The sequence below is a fragment of the Lontra canadensis genome, unplaced genomic scaffold, assembly GCF_010015895.1.
Source record: "Lontra canadensis isolate GAN:19392208 unplaced genomic scaffold, GSC_riverotter_1.0 scaffold170, whole genome shotgun sequence".
In the NCBI taxonomy this organism is placed as follows: Eukaryota; Metazoa; Chordata; class Mammalia; order Carnivora; family Mustelidae; genus Lontra; species Lontra canadensis.
The window spans coordinates 917,925-942,387 of NW_022631164.1; the positions used below are offsets into that span (position 1 = coordinate 917,925).

Sequence of the window (24,463 nt, forward strand, 5' to 3'; positions counted from 1 at the left end):
AGAGAAAAGTTTTATGTGTGGATGTAAGAAATACTGTAAAAAACTGAAAACCAAAACATATTTATGGGAACAGTCAGATTACTCTTGAATTCTCTTTCAAATTTGCCATAATGCATTATAATGTTGTTTAATGAATTTTTTTTTCTTAATCTGTGGAAGGTTACATGATTTTTCTTTCAAGGTCTTAGTAGAAAATTTCCACACAGTATTATTCCACATAATATCTTCAATATTTATATAAAGTAAATATTTAGTACTATGGCCTTAAAAGATTTTTATAGCATATAAAACCCCACCTAATATAAGTTCTCATTCGTAGTGATCCGAAGGGGCATGTGCACCCGAATGTTTATAGCAGCAATGTCTACAATAGCCAAACTATGGAAAGAACCTAGATGTCCATCAACAGATGAATGGATAAAGAAGATGTAGTATATATACACAATGGAATACTATGCAGCCATCAAAAGAAATGAAATCTTGCCATTTGCGACGACGTGGATGGAACTAGAGGGTATCATGCTTAGCGAAATAAGTCAATCAGAGAAAGACAACTATCATATGCTCTCCCTTATATGAGGAAATGGAGATGCAACATGGGGGGTTAAGGGGGGTACGATAAGAATAAATGAAACAAGATGAGATTGGGAGGGAGACAAACCATAAGTGACTCTTAATCTCACAAAACAAACTGAGGGTTGCTGGGGGGAGGGGGGTTGGGAGAAGGGGGGCGGGGTTATGGACATTGGAGAGGGTATGTGCTATGGTGAGTGCTGTGAAGTGTGTAAATCTGGCGATTCACAGACCTGTAGCCCTGGGGATAAAAATATATTATATGTTTATAAAAAATTTTAAAAAATTAAGTTAAAAAAATAAAGAAAGAAAAAAAAGAAAAAAATAAGTTCTCATTCTTCCTGTTTTGGTTTGGTTTTTTTAAAGATTTTATTTATTTATTTTACAGAGATCACAAGTAGTCAGAGAGGCAGGCAGAGAGAGAGAGGGGGAAGCAGGCTCCTTGCTGAGCAGAGAGCCCGATGAAGGGCTCGATCCTAGGACCCTGAGATCATGACCTGAGCTGAAGGCAGAGGCTTAACCACTGAGCCACCCAGGTGCCCCTCATTCTTCCTGTTTTTTAATGAAATAAATCATTTGGAAGATCAAAACTAAATTTAGAGCAATGACTAGCTCCACCTGAAGACCAAAGTGCATGAAGAATATGGGCTAAAGTTCCTAGTAAGTAACTCGTGCTCATCAAAGTACTGATGGGATTTTGCTCAGATCTTGACATATAATCGTAAAGCTTAACTAAAATAAACACAGAGGGAAGAATTATTTTTAAATAGAAGAATAACACATTTCTAGATAAACATGGCCCCCATTTTACCACAACTCCTCCCAAAATTCCACCAAAATATTAGTAAGGAATAAAAACAATATAAACTCTGAAGAAAAAAGAAAATGATTTAAAAAAAAAGGGGGAAAAATACTAAAAGCTGCTAAGGGGCAGGGGGAGGGAGGGAGTCAAACACGAAAGAAAGATTTTGCAACTTTTACACAGCAACACTGGGAACTCAAGATAGTAGCTGACAAACCAAGAGCCCAGAAGCCACATCCTGCCCGCCACCTCTTGTCGTCAAGTCCCAACGGCACCCAGGTGTTTACACACAGTCTAGAGCTGCTTCTTCACTACGACAGGACAGCTGAACAGCTGAGTGAGAGACTGTGTGGCTCTTGGCGACTAAAATACTTCCTCTGGCCTTTTACGGGAAGTTTGCCAAATTCCATCACATGTCAGAACATCACCTTCTAAATACTAAGAGAATATGAGTTCCAGACTAACATGCCTTATCCCATCAAACTATCATATGAAGTGTGAGGGTAGAAATAAACATATTTTTGGAATGGAAGGCTTCAAAAAATTAATCTCCCATGAGCCCTTTGTCAAAAAGCTACTAGAGGATGTGCTTCACCAAAACAAAGAGGTAAACTAAGAGAAAAAATGATTTAGAATAATGAAGGGGCCCAATCTGCCTCCTCATAGTATGAAGACAATAGAGTTTTAAAACTGGCAAAACCAGGGGCGCCTGGGTGGCTCAGTGGGTTAAAGCCTCTGCCTTCAGCTCAGGTTATGATCCCAGAGTCCTGGAATCGAGCCCCTCATCGGGCTCTCTGCTCAGCAGGGAGCCTACTTCCTCTTCTCTCTCTCTCTGCCTGCCTCTCCACCTACTTGTGATCTCTGTCAAATAAATAAATAAAATCTTTAAAAAAAAAAAAATGGAAAAATCAGGGGTGCCTGGCTGGCTCAGCCAGTAGAGCATGTGACTCTTGATCTCTGGGTTGTGAGTATGAGTCCCAAGTCAGGCATGGAGATTACTTAAAAACAAAATCTTTTAGGGGCACCTGGGTGGCTTAGTCTGTTAAGCATCTACCTTCAGCTTAGGTCATGATCCCAGGGTCCTGGGATTGAACCCTGCATTGGGCTCCCTGCTCTGCTTCTCCCTCTGTCCCTCCTCCTCACTTATACATGCTCTCTCTCTCTCAAGTAAATAAATAAAATATTTTTTTTAAAAAACCTTTATTTAAAAATAAAATAATCTTTAAAAGAATAAAAATAAAATTGGAAACATCAAGAGAGATTCTTGTATTATTTACAAATATAAATATTAATATCAGAAGATACAACTAAAGACACTGAAATGGTTCTTGCCTCAAAAGGACAGGACTCAGGGTCAGGGAAGGACAAGCCAGGGAAGGATTTAACTAATGTTTTTAATAAACCTTATGATACAATTTGACTTACGTATTCACTTTGGTAATAATTAAAACACATAAAAATGGTATTGCCAAGTATTAAAATTTATTATAAAAATTTTCATAATTGCTAAAACTTAGAAGCAATCAAGATATCCTTTAGTAGATGAATGGGTAAATAAATTGTAGTACATCCAGACACTGGACTATTATTCAGTGCTAAAAAGACATGAGCTATCAAGCCATGAAAAGACATGAAGAAAACTTAAATGCAAATTACACAGGGAAAGAAGCCAGTTTGAAGAGGCCAGGTTAGTACTACATAATTCCAATGATAGGACAGTCTGGAAAAGACAAAACTAAGAAGACAGTAAAAAGATCAGTGGCTGCAAGGAGTTAAGCAGGGAGGGGAGGAACAGGAAGAGCACAGAGGATTTTCAGGGCAGTGACAATACTCTGTAGATACTGTAGTGATAGAGAGATGTCATTAAACACTTGTCCTAACCCACAGAACATCCACCACTAAGAGTGAACCCCAGTGTAAACTTTGGACTCTGATGATGACAAGTCAGTGTAGGTTCCTCTGTGTTAAGAAGTGTACCCTCCGGTAAAGGGACACTGATAATGGGAGTGGCTCTGCATGCATGGAAATAGGGAATACAAAGGAAATCTCTGCACCTTCCTCTCAATTTTGTTTTGAACCTAAGAAGCTCTAAAAAAAAAAAAAAAAAAAAAAAAGTCTAAAAATTATAAAACTTCTACAATTGAAAAAATCTAATATGGATCAGAATCAACAGATCAGTTGTACAAAATAATACTGAAACAGACTATAGCATTTATAAGAATTTATAATAAAGGAAGCACAACAAGCCAAAGGAAAAACAATATGGGGGGGGTAGAAATCTGTTGCTGAGAAGAAACAAATTCTTTGGTTTCTCCTTAGGGCAACTCTCATTTTTCCATAATCCAACACATGATTCTTGCCCCCCAAAACTTGGCTTTAAGCATGTGAAAGGGACAGAAACAAGGTCCTTGTGGCATCCAGCTTTGTCCTCATCAAGCATGGAAAACCTTGGAATGATGAGATTTGGGGAGGCAACATACATTCTGCTACCCGCTAAGCCTTTCCCACAACTCTGACATGCGCCCTGTACGTTGTTAGCAGTTTTGATCCTTGCTCTCAGTCTGCTTGACAGATGCCACAATTAGCTAATGCAGGAAAGTTAAAATCAAACTCTTAATTCCACACAACCACCCAGATATATGGTAAATAGGTTAAATAATTAAGTGTTAAAAATTAAAACATTCAAAAGAATAAAATATATAGTTTTAAATTAAACCTTGGATTAGAAAGAACTATCTAAGCATAAAAGCAATATTAAGAAATCATAAAGAAAAGTCTTTTAACTACATAAAACTCTATGCCAAAACATTGCAAATGAAGTTCAAAGGCAAATGACAAACTGAGCAAAATATCATGTGGTAACTCTAACTTTAAAATCTTAAATATGTATTTGTATTTCTAAAGTTTTGAAAAACCCACTAATTTCAATCATTTCATTAGCATGTAATATGAACAATTATTTCTTAGCAATTGCCAGGATAACACACAAACACATATACAGAATATATATGTTAATATGCATATGATATTAATATGCATGCATATGTTAATGTGTATATTAACATATATAGTATATATATACAAAATATATATTGTATAATATATGCATATTAACATATATATATAACACAAAACATTTTAAGTGTTTTATTTTACCACAATCAGAGAAATATGAATTCAAACAGAAATTTTTACCCATCAAATTAAAGGAAATGGAGCCATTAAAAATCACATTTTCAAACAGTATTTAATGATTTGGAGAAATTATAATAGCATGTCAAGTAAAAATACAAAATATATAACTATATATCAACCAAATTTTGCAAAAAAGCAGAAGAAACATACGGGTGATTTTTATTTTCTTCTTTTAACCTTTTTTATGGTTTTCACATTTTATACAATAAATATTTTTTATAGACAAAAAAATGATGCTCCATCTTAAGTGTATGACAAAAGGAAACTGATAATTTTGATAAATTTATAACAACTAGCAAAGAGCTACCATTTGTTGAGTACCTACAGGGAATTAAGCACTGTTCAGGGTGCTTTATACATTTATCAACAATTTAATCCTCATACAAACTCTTGAGGTATTATTGGCCCCATTTTATAGAAGACAAACTTCTATAGAAGAGGCACAAGAAGAGAATTAAGATCACATAACTGGTAGGTGGAGAGGCTGATTCACACCCAAGCAAGGACTTCAGCATGAGACCAGAGGACCATCTGTGGAGCTACAACTGAAATACTATGCAACCAGGGAAGTTAATGTTCTAGAAGAATATTTCATGGCAAGGAAAAACAGTCACAACATAGCAAGTGACAAATTTAATTCAATATGTCAAGGAGTCTGTGTGTATGTATATGAGAGAGAGAAAGAATAGGAACTCAAAGAAACATCTTGTCAGAAAGAGAATCATCCCACCTCAGAATATAAAGTTCGCTTCACTTGCGAAAACTTTTCAAGTTTTTCAACCCCCAGAGTTCTGTACTTCCTCGATAACAAAGTTGCTCCCTCAGTCACGACAGCCCCTGAGCAGGACTTATGGAAGGTCACGGAACTGGATGTGCTCTTGCTGAGTCACCATCTCCCAATCACTATACTGCTCACAGCAGGGAAAAGCAGCCCCTTCATTAACTACACAGATAACCAGGAGAAAAGCTCTACTTAAAAACAACTGAAGAGCAGGGATATCTGGGTGGCCCAGTTGGTTAAGCTTGCTCACGCATCCAGCTCTTGATTTCAGCTCAGATCATGAACTCAGGGTCATGACATTAAACTCCACATTGGGCTCCAGGCTCTGTGAAGAGTCTGCTTGGGGTTTTCTCTCCCCTCTCCCTCTGCCCCTCCCACTGATCATGCTCTCTGTCTCCAAATAAATAAATAAAAATCTTTTTTTAAAAAATTATAAAAATAACAGTAAATTTGATTATCTTAAACTAATTCTCATTAAGTTAGATAGTATCTACCTTACCATATTTGGGGGCACATTTAAAGTACTGGATTTTCCCAACACTTCCATTGTTTTTCCCTTCTGGTTCATCCAGCTCAATGCCAGCCCACTGCCCACTTGCAAATTCAGTTGTTCCACAAAATCTTAATGTTCCAACCTAAAGAAAACAGAAATCAGAACAAATTTTGAGGATTACCAGTAATTCTAAATGTGCCACTCTTGCAACTTTACCAGGGACGTTTTTAAAAACCATTCTCTCAAAGTAGATTTTAGAAGAGGAATATTACCAGGGATAAAAAGAGGTATTATATAATGATAAGAGTCAATTCACCAAAAAGAATCCTAAATCTGTATGCACCTAACAACTCATTTTAGAAAATCTCCAAACATTTGGAAATTGAAAAATATACTGCCAAATAACTCATGGTGAAAGAGAAAATCACAGAGAAATTTAAAAACATTTTAAATTGAGTGAAAATGATAACATAATATACAAAAATTTATAGGACGCAGCAAAAGCAGTGCTTAGAGGGAAATTTATAGCATGAAACACTTGTATTAGAGAAGGTCTCAAGTCAATGACCTAAAATTTCATTTTAAGAAACTAGAAAGTGAAGACCCAAAGCAAGCAGGAGAGAAACAGTAAAGATAAGAAATTACAGGGCACCTGGGTGTCTCAGTCAGTTAAGTGTCTGCATTCAGCTCAGGTCATGATCCCGGGATCCTGGGATCAAGCTCCACATCAGGCTCCTCTCCCTCTGCCCCACCCCCAGCTCATGCTCTCTCTCACTCTCTCAATCTCATAAATAAATAAAATCTTTTTTAAAAAGATAAATTAAGAACAGAAAAAAATAGAGAAAATCAATGAAAACAAAGGCTGGTTCTTCATAAGGAAGATAAGGTTAATAAACTTATAGTTAGGGACCAAGAAAACAAAAGAGGGAGAAGACATGAACTGCACACATCATGAATGAAAACAGGACATCATGACATTCCTTCAGTCATTTAAAACATGGTAAGAAAATACTTTGAACATCCCTGTGCCTATAAATTTAACAAATGAGATAAAAAGTTCCAACTCCTAGAAAGATGCAAACTGTCAAAGCTCACACCTGGATTATAGTTAAAAACCTTCCAAAAAACAAAAACAACAACAAACCCTTCAGAACCTTATGGACTTACTGGTGGATTCTACCAAAGAATTTAAAGGAAGAGTAATCATCACTACACAAACCTAGTATATAAAAGTGGAAGGACTAATTCTCAACACATTCCCAGCATTACCTTGATACCAAAACCAGACACAATGATCCTCAACAAAATAAGAGCAAATTAAATCCAGCAATATATAGAAAAATCAAATCCAGCATCATACAGCAAATCAAATCCAGCATCGTGGCCAAGTAAGGTTTGTCATGAGAAAGCAAGATTAATTCAATGCTTGAGAATTAATCAATATAATTTATTATATCATCCACATACTAAAAGGGTGGAAGAAACTTACTCTCAACATATGCAGGAAAGTCTTCAACAAATTTCAACATCCTTTCATAATAATAATTTTTTTTTAATTCTCAGCAAACTAGGATTAGACAGGAAATTCCAGAACTTAATAAATTAAGATACCCACAAAATCTATAGCTAACAATTATCACACTTAACAATGAAAGGCTGAGTGCTTTCTCCTTAATATTGGGAGCAGAACAAGTTTATCAACTCTTAGTACTTCTACTCATCATTAGACTGGAGGTCCTAGGCAATGAAATTAGGCAAGAAAAACAAATAAAAGGCATACATATTGGAAAGAAATAAAACTGTCTCTACTCACAAACAACATGATTATTTACATATGATATCCCACACAAACAAAAAAGCCAAGAGAATTAATAAATTTAGCAAAGTTATAAGATATATGGTCAATATACAAAAATCAACTATTTTTATATGAAATTTCCAAAACACCACTATTTACAATAGCACCAAAGATCATGAAAAACTTTGGTATAAATATAACAAAGCATAGCAATATCTAAGATATGCTTAAAATACGATTGGCAAGAAAGAAGTCAAACTTTCATTATTTGCAAACATGATACTCTACGTAGAAAACCCAAAAAAAAAAGACCACCAAAAAAACTGCTAGAACTCATACAAAGTTGCAGGATACAAAATCAATGTGCATAAATCTGTTGCATTTTTATACACAAGTAACGAAGCAGCAGCAAAGGAAATCAAGGAATTGATCCCATTTGCAATTGCACAAAAACAATAAGATACCTAGGAATAAATCTAACTAAAGAATTAAAATATATGTACTCTGAAAACTATAGAATACTTATGAAAGAAATTGAAAAGGACACAAAGAAATGGAAAAGCATTCCATGTTCATGGATTAGAAGAACAAATATTGTTAAAATGTCTATACTAGGGACACCTGGGTGGCTCAGTCAGTTAAGTGTCTGCCTTTGGCTTAGGTCATGATCCCAGGGTCCTGGAGGAGCCTGCTTCTCTCTCCACCCTTTACCCAACTTATCCTTTCTCTCAAATAAATAAATAAATTCTTTGGCAAACAAAAATTTAAAAAAAACGTCTAGGGTCGCCTGGGTGGCTCAGTTGGTTAAGCTGCTGCCTTTGGCTCAGGTCATTAACCCAGGGTCCTGGGATGGAGTGCTGCATCGGGCTCCCTGTTCAGCAGAGAGCCTGCATCTCTCTCTCCCTCTATCTGCTGCTCTGCTTACTTGGGCTCTCTCTCTCTCTGTCAAATAAATAAATAAAAATCTTTTTAAAAAATGTCTATACTACCTCAAGCAATCAACACATTTAATGCAATCTCTACCAAACTACCACCATCATTTTTCACAGAGCTGGAACAAACACTCCTAAAATTTGTATAGAACCACAAAATACCCCGAATAGCCAAAAGCAATTCTGAAAAAGAAAATCAAAACTGGAGGAATCACAATTCCAGATTTCAAGTTACATTACAAAGCTATAATCATCAAGACAGTATGGTACTGGCATAAAAACAGGACACATAGGTCAATGGAAAAGAATAGAGAGCCCAGAAATGAACTCACAACTATATGGTCAACCAATTTTAAACAAAGCAGAAAAGAATATCCAATGGAAAAAAGACAGTTTCTCCAACAAATGATGTTAGAGAAAATGGAGAGCCACATGCAGAAGAAGGAAACTAGACCACGTTCTTACACCATACAAAAAAATTAATTAAAAATGGATAAAAGACCTTAACATGAAACAGGAAACCATCAAAATTCCAGAGAACACAGGCAGAAACATCTTTCCCCTCGGCCATAGCAACTTCTTACGAGACACGTCACAACAGGCAAGGGAAACAAAAGGAAAAATGAACTATTGGGACTTCATCAAGAATAAAAGCTTCTGTCCGCACAGCAAAAAAAAAAAAAAAAAAAAAAAAACAATCAACAAAACTAAAAGGCAGAATGGGAGAAGATATTTTCAAAGGTGACATATCAGATAAAGGGCTAGTATCCAAAATATATAAGGAATATATCAAACTCAACCCCCCCCAAAAAACAAATAACCCAGTTAAAAAATGAGCAGATGACTGAATAGATACTTTTCCAAAGAAGACATCCAGATCACTAACGGACACATGAAAAGAGGCCCAACATCACTCATCATCAGGGAAAGACAAATCAAAACCATGATAAGATACCACCTCACACCTGTCAGAATGGCTAAAATTAACAACACAAAAACAACAGGTGTTGATGAGCATGAGGAGAAAGGGGATCCCTCTTGCACAGCTGGTGGGAATGCAAACTGATGCAGCCACTCTGGAAAACAGTATGGAAGGTCCTCAAAAGGTTAAAAATAGAAACACCCTATGATCCATCAATTGCATTACGAGGGATTTACCTAAAGACACAAAAACACTGATCTGAAGGGATACATGCACCCCAATGTTTACAGCAGCATTATTAACAATAGCCAAACCATGGAGAGAGCCCGAATGTCTATCAACCGATGAATGGATAAAGAAGATGTGGAATACAACTCAGCCCTAAAAAACGAAATCTTGTCCTTTGCAATGATGTGGATGGAGCTAGAGTGTATCGTGCTAACTGAAATAAGTCAGTTAGAGAAAAACAAATACTATATGATCTCACTCATATGTGGAATTTAAGAAAGAAAACAGATGAACATATAGGAAGGGGGAAAAGAAAAAAAAGAGAAGGAAACAAGTCATTAGAGATTCTTCATGCTAGAGAACAAACTGAGGGTTGATGGAGAGAGAGGGATGGGGATGGGCTAGATGGGCTTTAAGGAGGGCACGCGTTATGATGAGCACTAGGTGTATGTAATGATGAATCACTAAATTCTACTTCAGAAACCAATATTGCACTCTATATTAACTATCTGAAATTTAAATAGATTAATGTTTAAAACTACAAAACTGATGAAACAAATCAAAAACCTACTAAACAGAGATGTATTGCAACTTGCCATCTTTTTTTATTTTATTTATTTATTTTAGAGAAAGAGAGTGAGCACAAGCAGGGAGAGGGGAAGAAGGAGAGGAAAAGAGAGACTCTCAAGCAGACTCCATGCTAATTACAGAGCCCAACACTGGGCTCAATCCCATGACCCTGACCCTGAGATCATGACCCAAGCTGAAATCAAGAGTCAGCTACCTAACCAACTAAGCCACACAGGAGCCCCGATTATGCTTGGGTTTTAAAGACTCCCTATCTTCAAGATATCTGTTCTCCTCAACTGATCTATGTCAATACAACTTCATTCAAAATCCCAGCAGGATTTTTTGCATGATTTAAAATCCATAAGCTGATTCTACAATGTATATGGAAAGACAAAGAAACAAAAAACAAAACAAAAAAAACCTTGAAGGCCTGACGTCATGTGATTGCAAGATTTACCATAAGCTACAGCAATCATGACAGACTAGTACTGAAGAAAAGGTAATCATTAGATCCAGGGAGTAGAGTAAAATCCAGAAATACACCCATACACCTGAAGTCAGATGACAAAGGGGAAAGGGTGATTTAAGAGACAAATAACAGTGTTTTCAAAATATGGTGCAGGAACAAATAGGTAATCAGATGCAAAAAAAGAGAGAGAAACTCTATCTATACCTAGTATTCTGTATAAAAGTTAACTCAAAATTGAATATAAAACTAAATGTTAAACTTGAAACTATAAACTTCTGGGAGAAAATCTATGTACTGTATCTTCTACTGTCCTATGACACTGTAGAAAATTTCTTAGCTATGCTAAACACACAATCCATATAAGAAAAAATTGATAAAATGGGCTTCATCAAAATTTCAAACTTCTACTTTTTGAAAGAAATTCCTAAAAGGATGACAAGGCAAGCAACAGAATGAGACAAAGCATGACGGAAGCAAGACTGTCCGTGCGACGATCAGGTTAAACCCAGCGGACGGGGACAAGCACGCTCATTATACACTTTTATTTTTGTGCAGCTTCAAATTACCCAAAATGAAAACAACAGAATAACTCTTCTAAACATCCATTCTGAGACACAGGACAGGAATTCTGAAGAGGCTGAATATTTACCCCAAGTTAAAAAAAAAAAAAAGCTAACAAATGTCCAAATGTCCTAGGAATATTCTATTGGCAGCTGGTAACTGTCGCTCTCAATCATTTGTCTGGAGTTTACCTTCCTTTCTCAAGCAATTTTCTCAGTAAATCAAGCTTCCAGATTTGGGTATTTTCTGCAAGACTCATGTCACCTTCCCCACAAGCCCACCCAAATATTTACACATAACTGAGTTAGGAAACGGGAACTCCCTGGTCCCTTTTCCATACCCAGCTCCCTATTAACCCTAAAGCTAAAGAAAGCGAAACAGCCCTTCCCTAGGAGGTATTAAAAAAAAAAGAGAATGGTTGGCGACAAGACAGCACCATAAGGACACTGAGACTTTGGAGAAAAAGAGGCATCTGGAGCTTCTTCAGTAGGGCTGGGGGCTGCGGCCTCTTCCTCTTTTCCACATACATTTTTCTTATGACATTAAAATAACATCTAAGGTTTCTCTATAGGATCTCAAGGCCAAATATCCATGGATGTTAAGAGTCTCCTTTGCTCCATTTCCTGCGAGGTAGTTGTAGTGGGAAAACCCACTGAGGGCAGCAGGAGGGCTGCAGGAAAGCCCTCCAGGCTCAGCAAAGTCTCAGCTCGGGCCTCCAAATGCACTCAGCAGCCCTGCTGGACCCCACTGTCCCACCCAGCGGAGAGGCCTTCGGTATTCCGTCTGGGGGTAAGCCTGCCCCTCAGTTTCGCCGTTGCCATTAAGTCTGTTTCTATTAGCACTCTGCACTTTTTCTAAAAACTCAAAACTCTGGCCACAGTGTATGGCCACACTGTGACCTCAGACACAGCCGCGGAGACAGCGGTTACTTCCCGTACCTTCTGTCCTGCGATAATGACGCGATCCCCCAACTTCAGACCGAGGGACGAGAGCATCGCCTTGCTAGTGACGCGGTCACAGTTTGGAAGCAGGGGCTTTGAAATGTCACACGACAGGGGCGCTGCATCTAACAGCATCTGCTTGATTTCTTTAGCGGTCGCTGCGGCATCGGCCATCTCTAATGGCATTTCCACTGGGTCCGGAACCACGTCAGCAGGGATCTGTCCTTTGTCATTCTGCAAATACAGGGAAGAGAACATTTTTACTCCATATCACTTACAGCTCTACACGGTCATACACAGTTATTAAAAAAAATAAATAAAAGTGAAAAAAAAACTTAAGTTCAATTCATTCACTGTGTCATCAAACTATTTACTGAACATTGACAACGTGCCAGGGGCCGTCCCAAATGTTCCTGACACCCCAGCGAGGAGAAAAAGCCCTGTCCTCAGAGAGCACGACATCTGGTGGGAGAGACAAACCACACACAGTGAAAGAGATGGTCCATCCAATGGTTAAAAAGTGGCAGAGAGAGCAGCAGTTCAGAGAAGGGAAGGAGAGAACACCAGGAGGATGGCATCTAGGCACACAGCGCAGCCAGGGAGGGATGCCTGGGGCCCACGGAGATGTGGGAGCTCCGTGCAGGCCAGCTGGTCAGGGAAGGCGGCCCCAGCTCGAAGCGTGAATGCTGGAGCTCGTGAGTGGATGGCATCCCTGGCCACGCAGGTGTAGACACAGAAGTCATAGCACTGACTGGCCTCCCAAAACCAGGTCCAAGATTCTGCAGCCTCGGCCATCTGACCTGACCCACCCTGCCCACGCAGGGAGGGACTCAGATTTCAGGAACAGAAACTACAGTCATTATCAATACTTCTAAAGTGTGGACTATAATCAAGAAAACAGGCCTGGTCTCACTATAAAGGACAGACTGCATCCTTTGGATTTAATCCTCCAACAAGACAAAATGGTCAGTTACAAGCCCACTAACATCTGCGTGGTGTTTCTATAACCAAATCCTATCATCTAAATTGTCTCATTTGATTCTCACGTCAAGAAAAAGCTTACGAATAAGACAGATAAAAATCCATGCCGAGAGTATATATTGTAGTAGAAGCTACAATAACCAACTGAAGAAGTAAAATAGGACTATCATTTCTGGTTTGCCAATTAGGGAAATTCAGCAAGGAAAGTTAATGACGTCTTCCAAGTCATTTATAGGATTCCTGGCAGATGGGACATCTGAAGCCATGTCTAGGACCTGCTACACTCAGCCATTCTCCTACTTAGGGCTATCCTTCCCTCAAACACAGTATCTCTCTTTATGTTCCTTAACCAAAAAAAAATTAGATGTTACAGGAGAGTTTCCAGACTGTAATCTTCTTTTAATATGATTAACTGAGATTTCCTGTGCTGAGAAACTTCTTTTCCTTATCTTCTCTAGCGACAACGACCTTCAAATGATCCATATGGATGAAAGAATGAGGCTTTTAGAACACAATTAGTTTGTGAGTGCCTCACAGTTTTTGTTTTAAAATTCAAGTCAGCTTGGTCCTAAGTAAAAACATGGCGGGGAGACAGGTCATCAAATTTCTGAGATGGTGATGGGGCTGTTTTAAAGAATTTCAGATTTCAAAGAAAATATACAAAATATAATAAAGGTATGTATAACAATTACATGTGCTCTTGATAAAAAGGGGGGAGGCGTTTTTTTAAACCTTGTACTGATGAGTTGTAAACTATACTGACAAAGACTATTTTACTTTAGGTTTTTAAGTCCTCACCTTTCTAGAGTAAGTCACACACTTGTGTTAATTCCTATAAAATTTGGCAACTAAAATTTCCGTTAAAAAATTATAATAAAATTTTAAAAAGGATGATGTCATGCTAACGTAAGAAGGCTTGCTCATGATTAATTACAGAATTCCAATTTCTTCTAAAATTGTGGGTACCAGAGTATGAGCCAAGGGCTACTGCTGACCCACATGTTGGCTGCTTTTCTTTTGTTGTTAAGTATTAACCATCAAAATACAATAATTTATTATTGTTTCTGGCTTGAATTGGACATTTACCTCAATGACATGCCTCACTGCATTTTACTAAATTCAAAATAGTCTCTCCACTAAGGAGGTTTTGTCAACAGTAATACTAGGAAAAATAAAAATATATCACCTTCACATTCCAGCCAAATTGGGGGATCAGCTCCTAGCCTTGGTGAATGTTAGTCTCCTCTCTGCCTAAAAGGCTTTTCAGACCTCCCTCCTCTAACTATGTTTCAAACCTCCCTCCTCCAACTGTGTTTAGGTGCCCAATGTCACCTTTGCCAGAAAGACTTAGAGAGATGCCCCTCATCTGTGCACACCCCACATCGTAACCTATTGAATGTCAACGCACAACAGTAAAATTACTTGTCCATCTTCCCCTCTAGACTATATTCTCTTTGGGGACAAAGACTTATATTTATTGTATTCTCCCTGTGCCCAAGAAATAACAGGGAAGGAGGAAGGGGGAGTGGGGTAAAGACAGAGGGGAGAAGGGTTAATTAACTAATGATGGGGGTAAAACAGAAGGAACAGCGACAGAAAGAAGCTGGGAGGAGAGGGGAAACTAGAAATCGGGGAGGAGAGGACAAGGTGGGGAGGGAAGAGGCTTTTTCAAACACTGCCCCCCTCCCTTCCCTTCAAAGGATGGCCCAGACCCAATTAAAAATCCCTGCCAGAGGAAGTCACTACTATTCATATTGAGGAAAAGAACAGTGACAGCCACTCTGTAAAGACAATAAAGTACCAGAAGACTTAAAGATTATGAAATTCAATCCTGTGTGTTAACTTCGTAAATTTACTAATTTACATGATTACCATGAAAAAATTCATTTTTCCTTTAATTTTTAAAGGTTTACTACACTCCTAAATGTGCATTTTTAAAAATTTTCTGGAATAAAATTTCTCTCCAAAAGAATTAAAATATGATATAATATAAAACTTTCACTATAACATATGCATTTTAATTTGATAGTTAATTCTTCATAGATATATCAAAAAACTAAATGAAAACACACTCAGAGACGATGACACATTACGGAACATTTTACCTCATTGAATGAAAGGAAATTTTATAGAACTTATGAGGATAAGGGGACTGAAATTCACTGCTATGCCTTATATTTATTGGAGATAAAGTTCCATTGCTCTTTCTACGCAGCACAGAAACATAAATTCTTTACTCGTATGAGTTCCATAACAACATCCAGATTCAACTCTTTACCGGAAGATAATGTTAGACATTTTAACTCTTTAAATATTTTTCACTTTTAATTTAACCTCTTACCCTAAATGCTGGATTTGCTCCAAGCTCCAACAAGCATCTCACAGTACTTGCGCACAAGTTATAAGCAGCGATATGCAGAGCTGTTCCAAAATTAAAGTCACTGCAAGTGGCATCTACATCTGCAATTAAACACCGCCAAGTATATTAACTAAAACTTTAAATTTAGCTATGAGAATATAAAAGGGGACAGGTGGGATTGGTTTTTTTTTTTTTTCTGGTTGGGGTGGGGAGGGAGAACTCAAGCCCACCCACTAGAAGCACCATTTCACAATGCAACCAAATCTTCATATCACAATCTGGTTAACCAATTATTTTCTCAGTACAACAAAATTTCATTATAACATGGGCTGGTATTATCATAGATTTTCCAGCTATCACAAACTAAACTCTATAAATTATATTTAAAATAAATAGATGGCCATAATTCATGTTTGTAAATGTAACGATCTTAACAGTTTCTCATGAGCTTCTTGCATATATGTTGTGACAGCTACAATGAGGTAGTAAGGTTTAGGTCAGGAACCAGCCCATGGGCAAACACAACTCACCATCCACCTTTATAAAGAGAGTTTTATTGGAACATAGCCACAAATATGTATTTACATATTCTCTATGGCTAGCTCCCTAATGTAACTGCAAAATCAAGTAGCCGCAGAGGTTCACAAAGCTGACAGTATTTCCTACCTGGCCCTTCACATAAAATGTTGTAGGTAAAACAATGCAGAATTTTCAAATTGGGAATAAGTTAAAGACTAATTAAATGCACAAGTGCTCTTAAATCATATTCATCTGTAATACTGTATTCAACAAATGTATTTGGACTTCATGGTAGGAAAAAAGAATCTTGCAATTCTAAGGACATTTTAATAACGTTCAATAATTTTAATAACTTTCAATAAATCAATAGCATCTAAGACAATATTCTTAGATACAAGAAATCTTCCAGATTTGGGAATCCCATTTTGCATATTTTTGATAACAAGGGTTTAATATACCTGGTTCTACTAATTCTACTTTAATCTAAACCACACCGCCCCACATGAACTACCTACAATTGCAAACAACTAAAACATGCTCAGGACAAACCTTCTTGAGTTATTAAAGACACTGTAAAATCAAAAGAGGCTTTCTTCCTAACATCAGTCAAAAATTAAAAGGTAAAAGTTAAAGATAAAATGTAAGACTCTACAAAGCAGAGTGAGAAACAAACATTCTGGGAAATTTAGCTACTGAATCGTTACTAAAACAAGTCTTCTATGAATGTGGAAAACCCTGTATACCACTCACCTTTAACTTAGAGTAATACTACTGCATTTCCTCTCATATTTTTCTCAATAGAAAACTGACCCACTGAGAGGACCAAAGAGAAAGTCAAAACACCAGTACTGTAATAGAGACTGTCTGATACTCAATTTTAGGAAATTACCATCAAAATAGGAAGAGGGGTGGAAACCTGAATTTGTATCCTTCTTTAATCAGAGAATTTCAGAACCAAATGCCATCTAAAACACGTCTTATGATTTCAATGCTTAGGACTGAAAGCTTTGTTGTTCTATTTCTGGTTACTCAAGACAAAAGAATTATATAGCACATAGATTCAATTACACTTCATAAAATCCATGTTATATGGGGAATTTGCAGAGATATAAAAACCCAGAGAACACTGTCTTACTTTGTATCTCTTTATACTAAACCTTTTGTTTAACAACAGCAATTAATCTTTAATAAAGATATTAAACTATTCCTGAGAAAAAATGGTCATACGGAACAAGATGGATTAGAAGCAGAAATCTCTTTGAATTTTAATTTTTATGCCACTAAAAAGTGTCAACTAATAACATCAAATGGTGAGCTTACAGTACTTGCCTTTTGGTTTAGATGTCTTCAAAATCACTTTTATAAGCTCAGGGACATCAAAATAAGCAGCATAGTGCAAAGCATTCATATTTGTCCAGCGACTCCGTAAACTAACATCTGCTCCCAGATCAATAAGTTGAGTTGCAAATTTTACAGCTGTATCAACATCACCTAAAGAAAGTTTTCTATATTATTTTTCTCCAGTACAACCTGAAGTTCCAATGGATGGCTAGCTACTACCTTATTTGAAAAGCCAGAGCAAATAGCATACTGAATCAACATATATACCTCAAAAATTTCACTTACAAGGAATTTTTTCTAAAAAAAAATCATACTCAAGATATGGATAAACACTCAGTTGTAAAGATGTTCATCACAGTACTTTGTATTTGGAATAAAATTTTGAAACTAAACTACTTTATAAATAAATAAACTATTTTGTTCTAAAATAAAATTCTAAAAGTACAATAATATGAAATTGGTTAAATAAATCATAAGTGATTCACATACTAGGATACTATAAAGCCAATAAAAGCAATGCCCAGACCAGTGCTACTCAGCGTGCTCTGTGGACCACTACCAGTCCCAAACTGTCATTTCTCTGTCCTTTGGATAACCCTTTTCTTTTTCCCAATGCAATAATTTCTTCAGAATATATGAATTGAAATGTAATATTATGCCATCTGAAAAACAATTAGGCTTGTATTTTAAGTCTTTATTTGATTTTTCTATTATAATTTCATTTGTGTTGTTTTTTTTTTTTACAAAAATCAGTCCATGATGGATTGTAAGAAAAAAAAGTCCTTCACTGTTAACAGCTTCTTAAGAAGCATTTATCAGACTACTGAAACAGGGAGAGATACTCACAATACATAGTTAAGTAATGGAGGCAGGTTTATACATTGGTAAAGCACAGAACACCAATCTGTGAAAACATGCATATGTTATGTATACAGGAATACTCCTTGGGCCTGAAAACTGGGGTCTGTGAGGACTGGGATGCTTGGAAAACAGCTTGGATTGTCTAACCTTGATGTAAACTCTCAGGAACGTTCTAGAGTGCTACCAGTTACTCTCACCTACTGAGAATGTAGCTATGAAGCCTGCTCTAGAAAAGCTGGGAGGTATCAGGAGACTATAAAGACTCCCACCCCTGAGAAAAGTGGGGGAAGGGAATACAGTTTTGGGGAGGACCCAACTGTATGCTTGCCTGTTCAGGGGACGTTATTATCATCAGCTAGGTGCCCTCCCAGGGACTCTGGTGGCATAACACAGCTTATACGAATACAAATACAGATGTCTTAAGCCACTAGCTGATTCACCACACACTTACCGATACCGTGAGCTCCAGATTTGCAAGTGTAATGTAAGAGAGTCATATCCGTCAGTCCGTCTCTGTCATTCACGTTGCAGCCTCTCTTAAGAATCTGAGGAAACCAAGAAGATGTGACAACATGATGACTGAACACTGATTTCAAACCCATGCTGGGAACCAAGTTAATCCATCCTATCAGAATTAATTCTCAATAAAATGAGTAGCTAGAACTGGCTTCTCTTAAGGATAAATTTTAAATTCTACATCCAGTAGCAATAATGAAAATAATTTGTCACTAGACTGAAGGAAATTCTTAAAGACCATTTCCAGGTAATCTGGCACTCTAAGTATGTCCCCAAGGGATAAACAAAATTTCCATTCTAATGGGTGTAATGGTATTTGAAAAAATATGTAAGCTCTCTCTTCTTACATGACAATATGCAGGTCAAAAAACCCAATTATTCTTTCTTGCCTCCTTCAAAAAATCAAATATTTTTGAAAACTGTATTGAAGCCTACATCTTTACCAGACTACCCACAAGTATGGATAAAACATGTTGGTAATCAAATCTCCTCATGAAATGTATTTTTTAAAGTCTACAGAATAAAGGTGTACAAAGAAAGGAAATATGGAAAACCAAGAGTCTCTAACATCAGAACTCTAGGCATAAGCAAGTGAGGAGCATGAGGGAACAATGGAAAGAAGGAACAATACTAACTCAACTGCCCCATGCAAAGCCTAGAGATACAAAGAACAAACATCAGAATTTTTAAAAGATTTTTCATTTACCATCACCTTTCCATTCAGATGGTGGGGTTTGCTGGGGGGGAAGGAGGGGAGCTTCTATAAAATTAAAAATCCTAACAATGCAAAATGTAAAATGGAAGAATTCCTTACCTCATTTCCAATAATGTCAATGTTTTGTTGGACCTGAGGAACCCACTGTCTTAAAATGGCAAATAATTCTGATACAGAAGTTTTGGGATCAAAGAGAATTTCCTGGCATGATGTATCATTAGGATCAAAGAAAGAAAACTCTGTTTGAAATTAAAAAAAAAAAAGGTGTAAATTAAACTTATTAAAAGTGCCAAATAAATATATTGAAAATAATAAACAATAAGATTAGGGCTTAAATGATACAGATATTTTTAGATGTAAGAAAAAGTAGGTTTACATTAAGCAATTTTCAGATCCAAAGTCAAAAGAGCAAAAAAATATGCAGCATTCCTAAATTATTGTGGGAAAGAGATTTCTGGGCATCATACCACATTTTATTAGAGACAGAACAAAAAATGTGAGTGCACCAGTCTCAGACCTTGAACTTTCCAACAACTACTTCTCAGCCACAGAAAATCTGTCAAATTTTATCAATATTTTCAGCTCTCACAACATAAATATGGCATGAACAGTAGACTCACATCTATAATTAAAACACACAGAAAAGGGGGAAATGCTAAAATATCAACTGGCGTGCAATTTTATATAAATTCTTTTTACTTCTCTGTGTTTACCTAATTTTTCTATAAGAGACAGGCATTACCCTCTACCCCCTGAAGACGCATGAGAACTGTGACACCAGCTGACAAGGGACCAACAGCTGGCGATGCAGAAGTGAAACCCTGGGCCAGAGTGATGAAGTGATTTGGGGATGTGTATTAGTAAAAACATGGAATACTAGCAAAATTGAACGTGATTGAAATACGTCTTAAAACTTCTCTAAGATTCACAGAAAACTTTGGTCAGCCTATGGCTAAAGAAGAGACTGGAAGAAAATCAGATTCTACTATCTCGAACAAACCAAAAAAAAAAAAAAAAAAAAAAAAGGTGGGGGGAAGCAGGCAAGGAATCTAAAAAACCAGAAGCATGTAAGGGAGGAAAGCATGAGAGAACCAACATTCACTGAGTACTTACAACTTACCAGACACCCTACACATCCTCACAAGCACCCTACCTGGGAAGTACTATTATTCTCACTTTGCAGGTAAAGAAACCAAATCTCAGACTAAATCATAATTGCTCCAAGTCACACAGCTAGTAAGTGGCACATCTGGGGGTAGAAAACCAGATCTGTATCCAAAGTCTCTATTGTGCTGACTCTGTAAGAGAATTCACTATTGAAGTCAGCTTTTAATAGCATACATGAGTAGCAGGATTCGTGTTGTTTTTTTTTAATGCTCTTTGCATTTTTATATATTTTCCAAAATCATACTATATACATATAATTCATACTATAGAATCAGGATAACTAAAAGGTGAGTGGAAAAGCACAAAACCAAGTATGCATATGAAAGGAGAGTAGCAGTCCATTAGGAGAGAATCAGAAAAACTAAACTAAAATGACATACTATCTAAAATCTTTGACAACAGAATGGCCCTCTAGGTTCAGAAAGGAAGACTTAGAAAAGAACAGGTATCCAATAGAGAGAAGAACCTTGCATGGTTTCTTGAACACAGATTTGGGTAAATTTCTTATAATAGCAACTGACTAGATGGGGTGGGGGTCGGGGTATCTAACTGATTATTCAATAAATATTTATGGATCAGTCCCTTTTCTAAGCATTGGGCATTGATAGGGGAGAAGTTTCTAAATATATACCTAGAGACTCTTTGGAATGTGTCCACAGGAGACATGTTCAAGAATTTTTATTCTAGCATCAAGTATAATGGCAAAAAAGCTGGGCTGAAACATCTCTCTCCATAAAGGAATGGATAGAATTGGCATACTCTATTTTTTGCTTTTTAACAACTAAAGAAATGAATTAGATATCTAAATCATGAGTTGATAAGGCTAGGTTTCAAAAAACATACAGATTGATAAATTAAGCTGCAGAATAATATGCAGTTTCTATCATTTACATAAAACTACAAATACACAGAACAATACTACATATCACTTAAGTATACCCATTTATGTAGTAAACATCTAATAATATGGTCTGGAATATTCATACTATATATATGATATTGGTTGCCTCTGGAGAGCAAGGGGAATAGGACCAAAAGAAAATAGGGGCAATTTCAACTTTAAGGCTTTCTTGTGACTAAAAAATAAGAGCTAAAGGAAAAAATGACAGAAGTGCTAATATTTATCCTTTCCGATGGTGGATATGTGTGGCTTATATGTTTGCTACTATATTTTGTGCATTTTTACAGGATTTCCTATTTTTTTAAAAAGGAAAAACAATGGAAAAAGCATCCCATACACAGTATCAATGGAAGTAGCAAACATGCCAATGAATGTGTGAGACTTCTTTATAGAAAACTGGAAGAGGAAAGTTGACTTCAGTGAGTGAGACACATCATGTTGTGGAACTAAAAAATGTCTAAAGCTGCCAATTTTACCAAGAACAATTATTTAAAATAATCTCAATTCTAATCAATATCTCACCAGGATTTATTTGTGAGAGGAGATACAGAATTACTCTATGATTCATCAGTAGCAGGGTTTTCCAAACATAAACGTAGATAGGAATCAGGTAGGGATGTTGTTACAATGTTAATTTTGGGAATTGTCCCACTTTATGTCAGGATGGACATAATTTCAATTCTAATCAAATCTAGTTATTAGGACTAGATTTACCCTTCCACCTGAAACATCAAAAACAAACAAACAAACAAAGGAAATAGATAAAATGCAGTTTTCAAGGACACTGGACATCAAAGCAATGGAAGACAGTAATCATAAGAGACAGGATACAGATAAGGTGGGTCTTACAATTGCCCCAACTATCAGCCTTGAGAGTTTCCAAGTCCCATTGCAAAGAGAAGGGAAACCAAGAGAAGCACAGAAGACTCCCTGAGTTACGGAGACAACACTGAGACCCAAGGAAATCCAGGGAGCTAGAATTCACAGAAAAGAATATCAGAGAGGAGAGAGATACACAGCAAGAGAACCCCAAAGATCTATGAAAGGTCTTACTGAATGTTTAATACATGCTTGTGAGGAAAACTTGAAATAAGAGAAAGAACCATCCCAACAGATTAAGAAGATTAGAGCCCAGTGCTCATAAAGGGCATAAAACAGTACCTGTTCAGATGAATGGATAAAGACGATATCACACACACACACACACACACACACACACACACACAGGAATATTACTCAGCCATCAAAAAGAATGAAATCTTGCCATTTGCAATGACATGGATGGAACTAGAGGGCATTATGTTAAGTGGCTTAAGTCAGTCAGAGAAAGAAAAATATCATATGATTTCACTCATATGTGGAATTTAAGAAACAAAACAGATGAACACAGGGGAAGGGAAGGAAAAATAAGACAAAAACAGAGAGGGAAACAAACTGTAAGAGAGACTCAACTATAGCAAACAAACTGAGTGTTGCTGGAGGGAAGATGAGTGGGAGGATGCGGTTACTGGCTTATGGGCTTTAAGGAGGGCACCAGATGGAATGAACAATGGGTGTTATACGCAAGTGACGAATCACTAAATTCTACCTCTTAAACTAATAATACATTATATGTTCATTAAATTGAATTTAAATTTAAAATAAGTAAATGAAAGAAAAGAAAAATAAAATAGTGCCTCTACTCACAAAAAAGACTAGGGAAACAATTCACAGGGCACTGGGTAGAATCCTGAATACTGAGGAATAATTGGCCACAGATTATCACTGCTCCAGAACCACCTAACAAGACCTGAAAGGGCCAAACTATTTCCAAAGAACTTAACTGCATCCCACAACAAAATTCAAGAATACTTACAGGAATAGAAAAATATCCAGCACCCAACAGGTAAACTCACAATGTCTGGCATCCAATCACAGATTGCCAGGCGTGCAAAAAAAGGGATAACCATGAACCATAATCAGGGATAATCAACTGAAATAGACCTAGAGTTGAAACAAAACTATAATTAACAGAAACGAACATTACAACAGCCATTATAACTGTATTCCAAATGTTCAAATTTTAAGTGGAGACATGGATGACATGAAAAAGACCCAAATCGCACTTGAGAGAAAAGAACAACAGCTGTGATGAAAACTGCACTGGATGAGATCAGCTGATCACACATGACAGACGAAAAGATGAATGAACTTAAAGAAATCACGGCAGAAACTATTCAAAATAAAACACAAAAAGAATTTTTTTAAATACGAAAAAAAGCATCAGTGAGTTGTGGGACAACTTCTAGTGGTTTAATGTTCATGTAAACTGGATTGTCTGAAAGGGTCATGGGGCAGAAAAAAATATTTGAAGATATGATGATTTCCCAAACTTGACGAAAACTGAAACCAACAGGTCTGAGAAGCTTCACAGGCCCCACACAGAAGCACATAAAGAAAATCACACCAAGACACATCATAGTAAAATTGCTCAACACCAGTGATAAAGAGAAAATCTTAAAAGCAGCCAGGGGACCAAAAAAAAAAAAAAAAAAAAAAAAAAAAGAGTCATTACATTTAGAAAAACAAAAATTACAGCAGATTTCCTATCAGAAACAATGCAAGTAAAAAGACAATGGAGCAACATCTTTAAGCACTGAAAGAAAAAACTAATAACCTAGAATTCTATACACTCAGCAAACCTATTTATCAAAAAAGAAGGTAACATAAAGATGTTCGTAGACATCTAAAAGCTGCAGGCGTTCCTCACCAGCAGATCTGCACCACATGAGATGTTCAACGAAGCCCTTCAGAGAGAAGGAAAATGGTATCTCCTGGAAATCTAGATCTGCACAATAG

The 24,463-nt window shown here is 36.7% G+C and overlaps 1 protein-coding gene across 5 annotated transcripts in view; it reads right to left on the reverse strand.

The window, feature by feature from the left end:
* CLIP4 (CAP-Gly domain containing linker protein family member 4) overlaps positions 1 to 24,463 on the reverse strand; it is a 91,561-nt gene that overhangs the window by 40,755 nt on the left and 26,343 nt on the right. For all 5 annotated transcript variants that reach the window (XM_032845879.1, XM_032845876.1, XM_032845878.1 and 2 more), the window contains exons 3-8: positions 19,657 to 19,796; positions 18,778 to 18,871; positions 17,454 to 17,615; positions 15,588 to 15,706; positions 12,263 to 12,499; positions 5,851 to 5,986 (exon numbers count right to left, since the gene is read on the reverse strand). In XM_032845879.1, the coding sequence (XP_032701770.1) occupies positions 5,851 to 5,986; positions 12,263 to 12,499; positions 15,588 to 15,706; positions 17,454 to 17,615; positions 18,778 to 18,871; positions 19,657 to 19,796 (888 nt within the window). The remainder of the gene's footprint in view (positions 1 to 5,850; positions 5,987 to 12,262; positions 12,500 to 15,587; positions 15,707 to 17,453; positions 17,616 to 18,777; positions 18,872 to 19,656; positions 19,797 to 24,463) is intronic.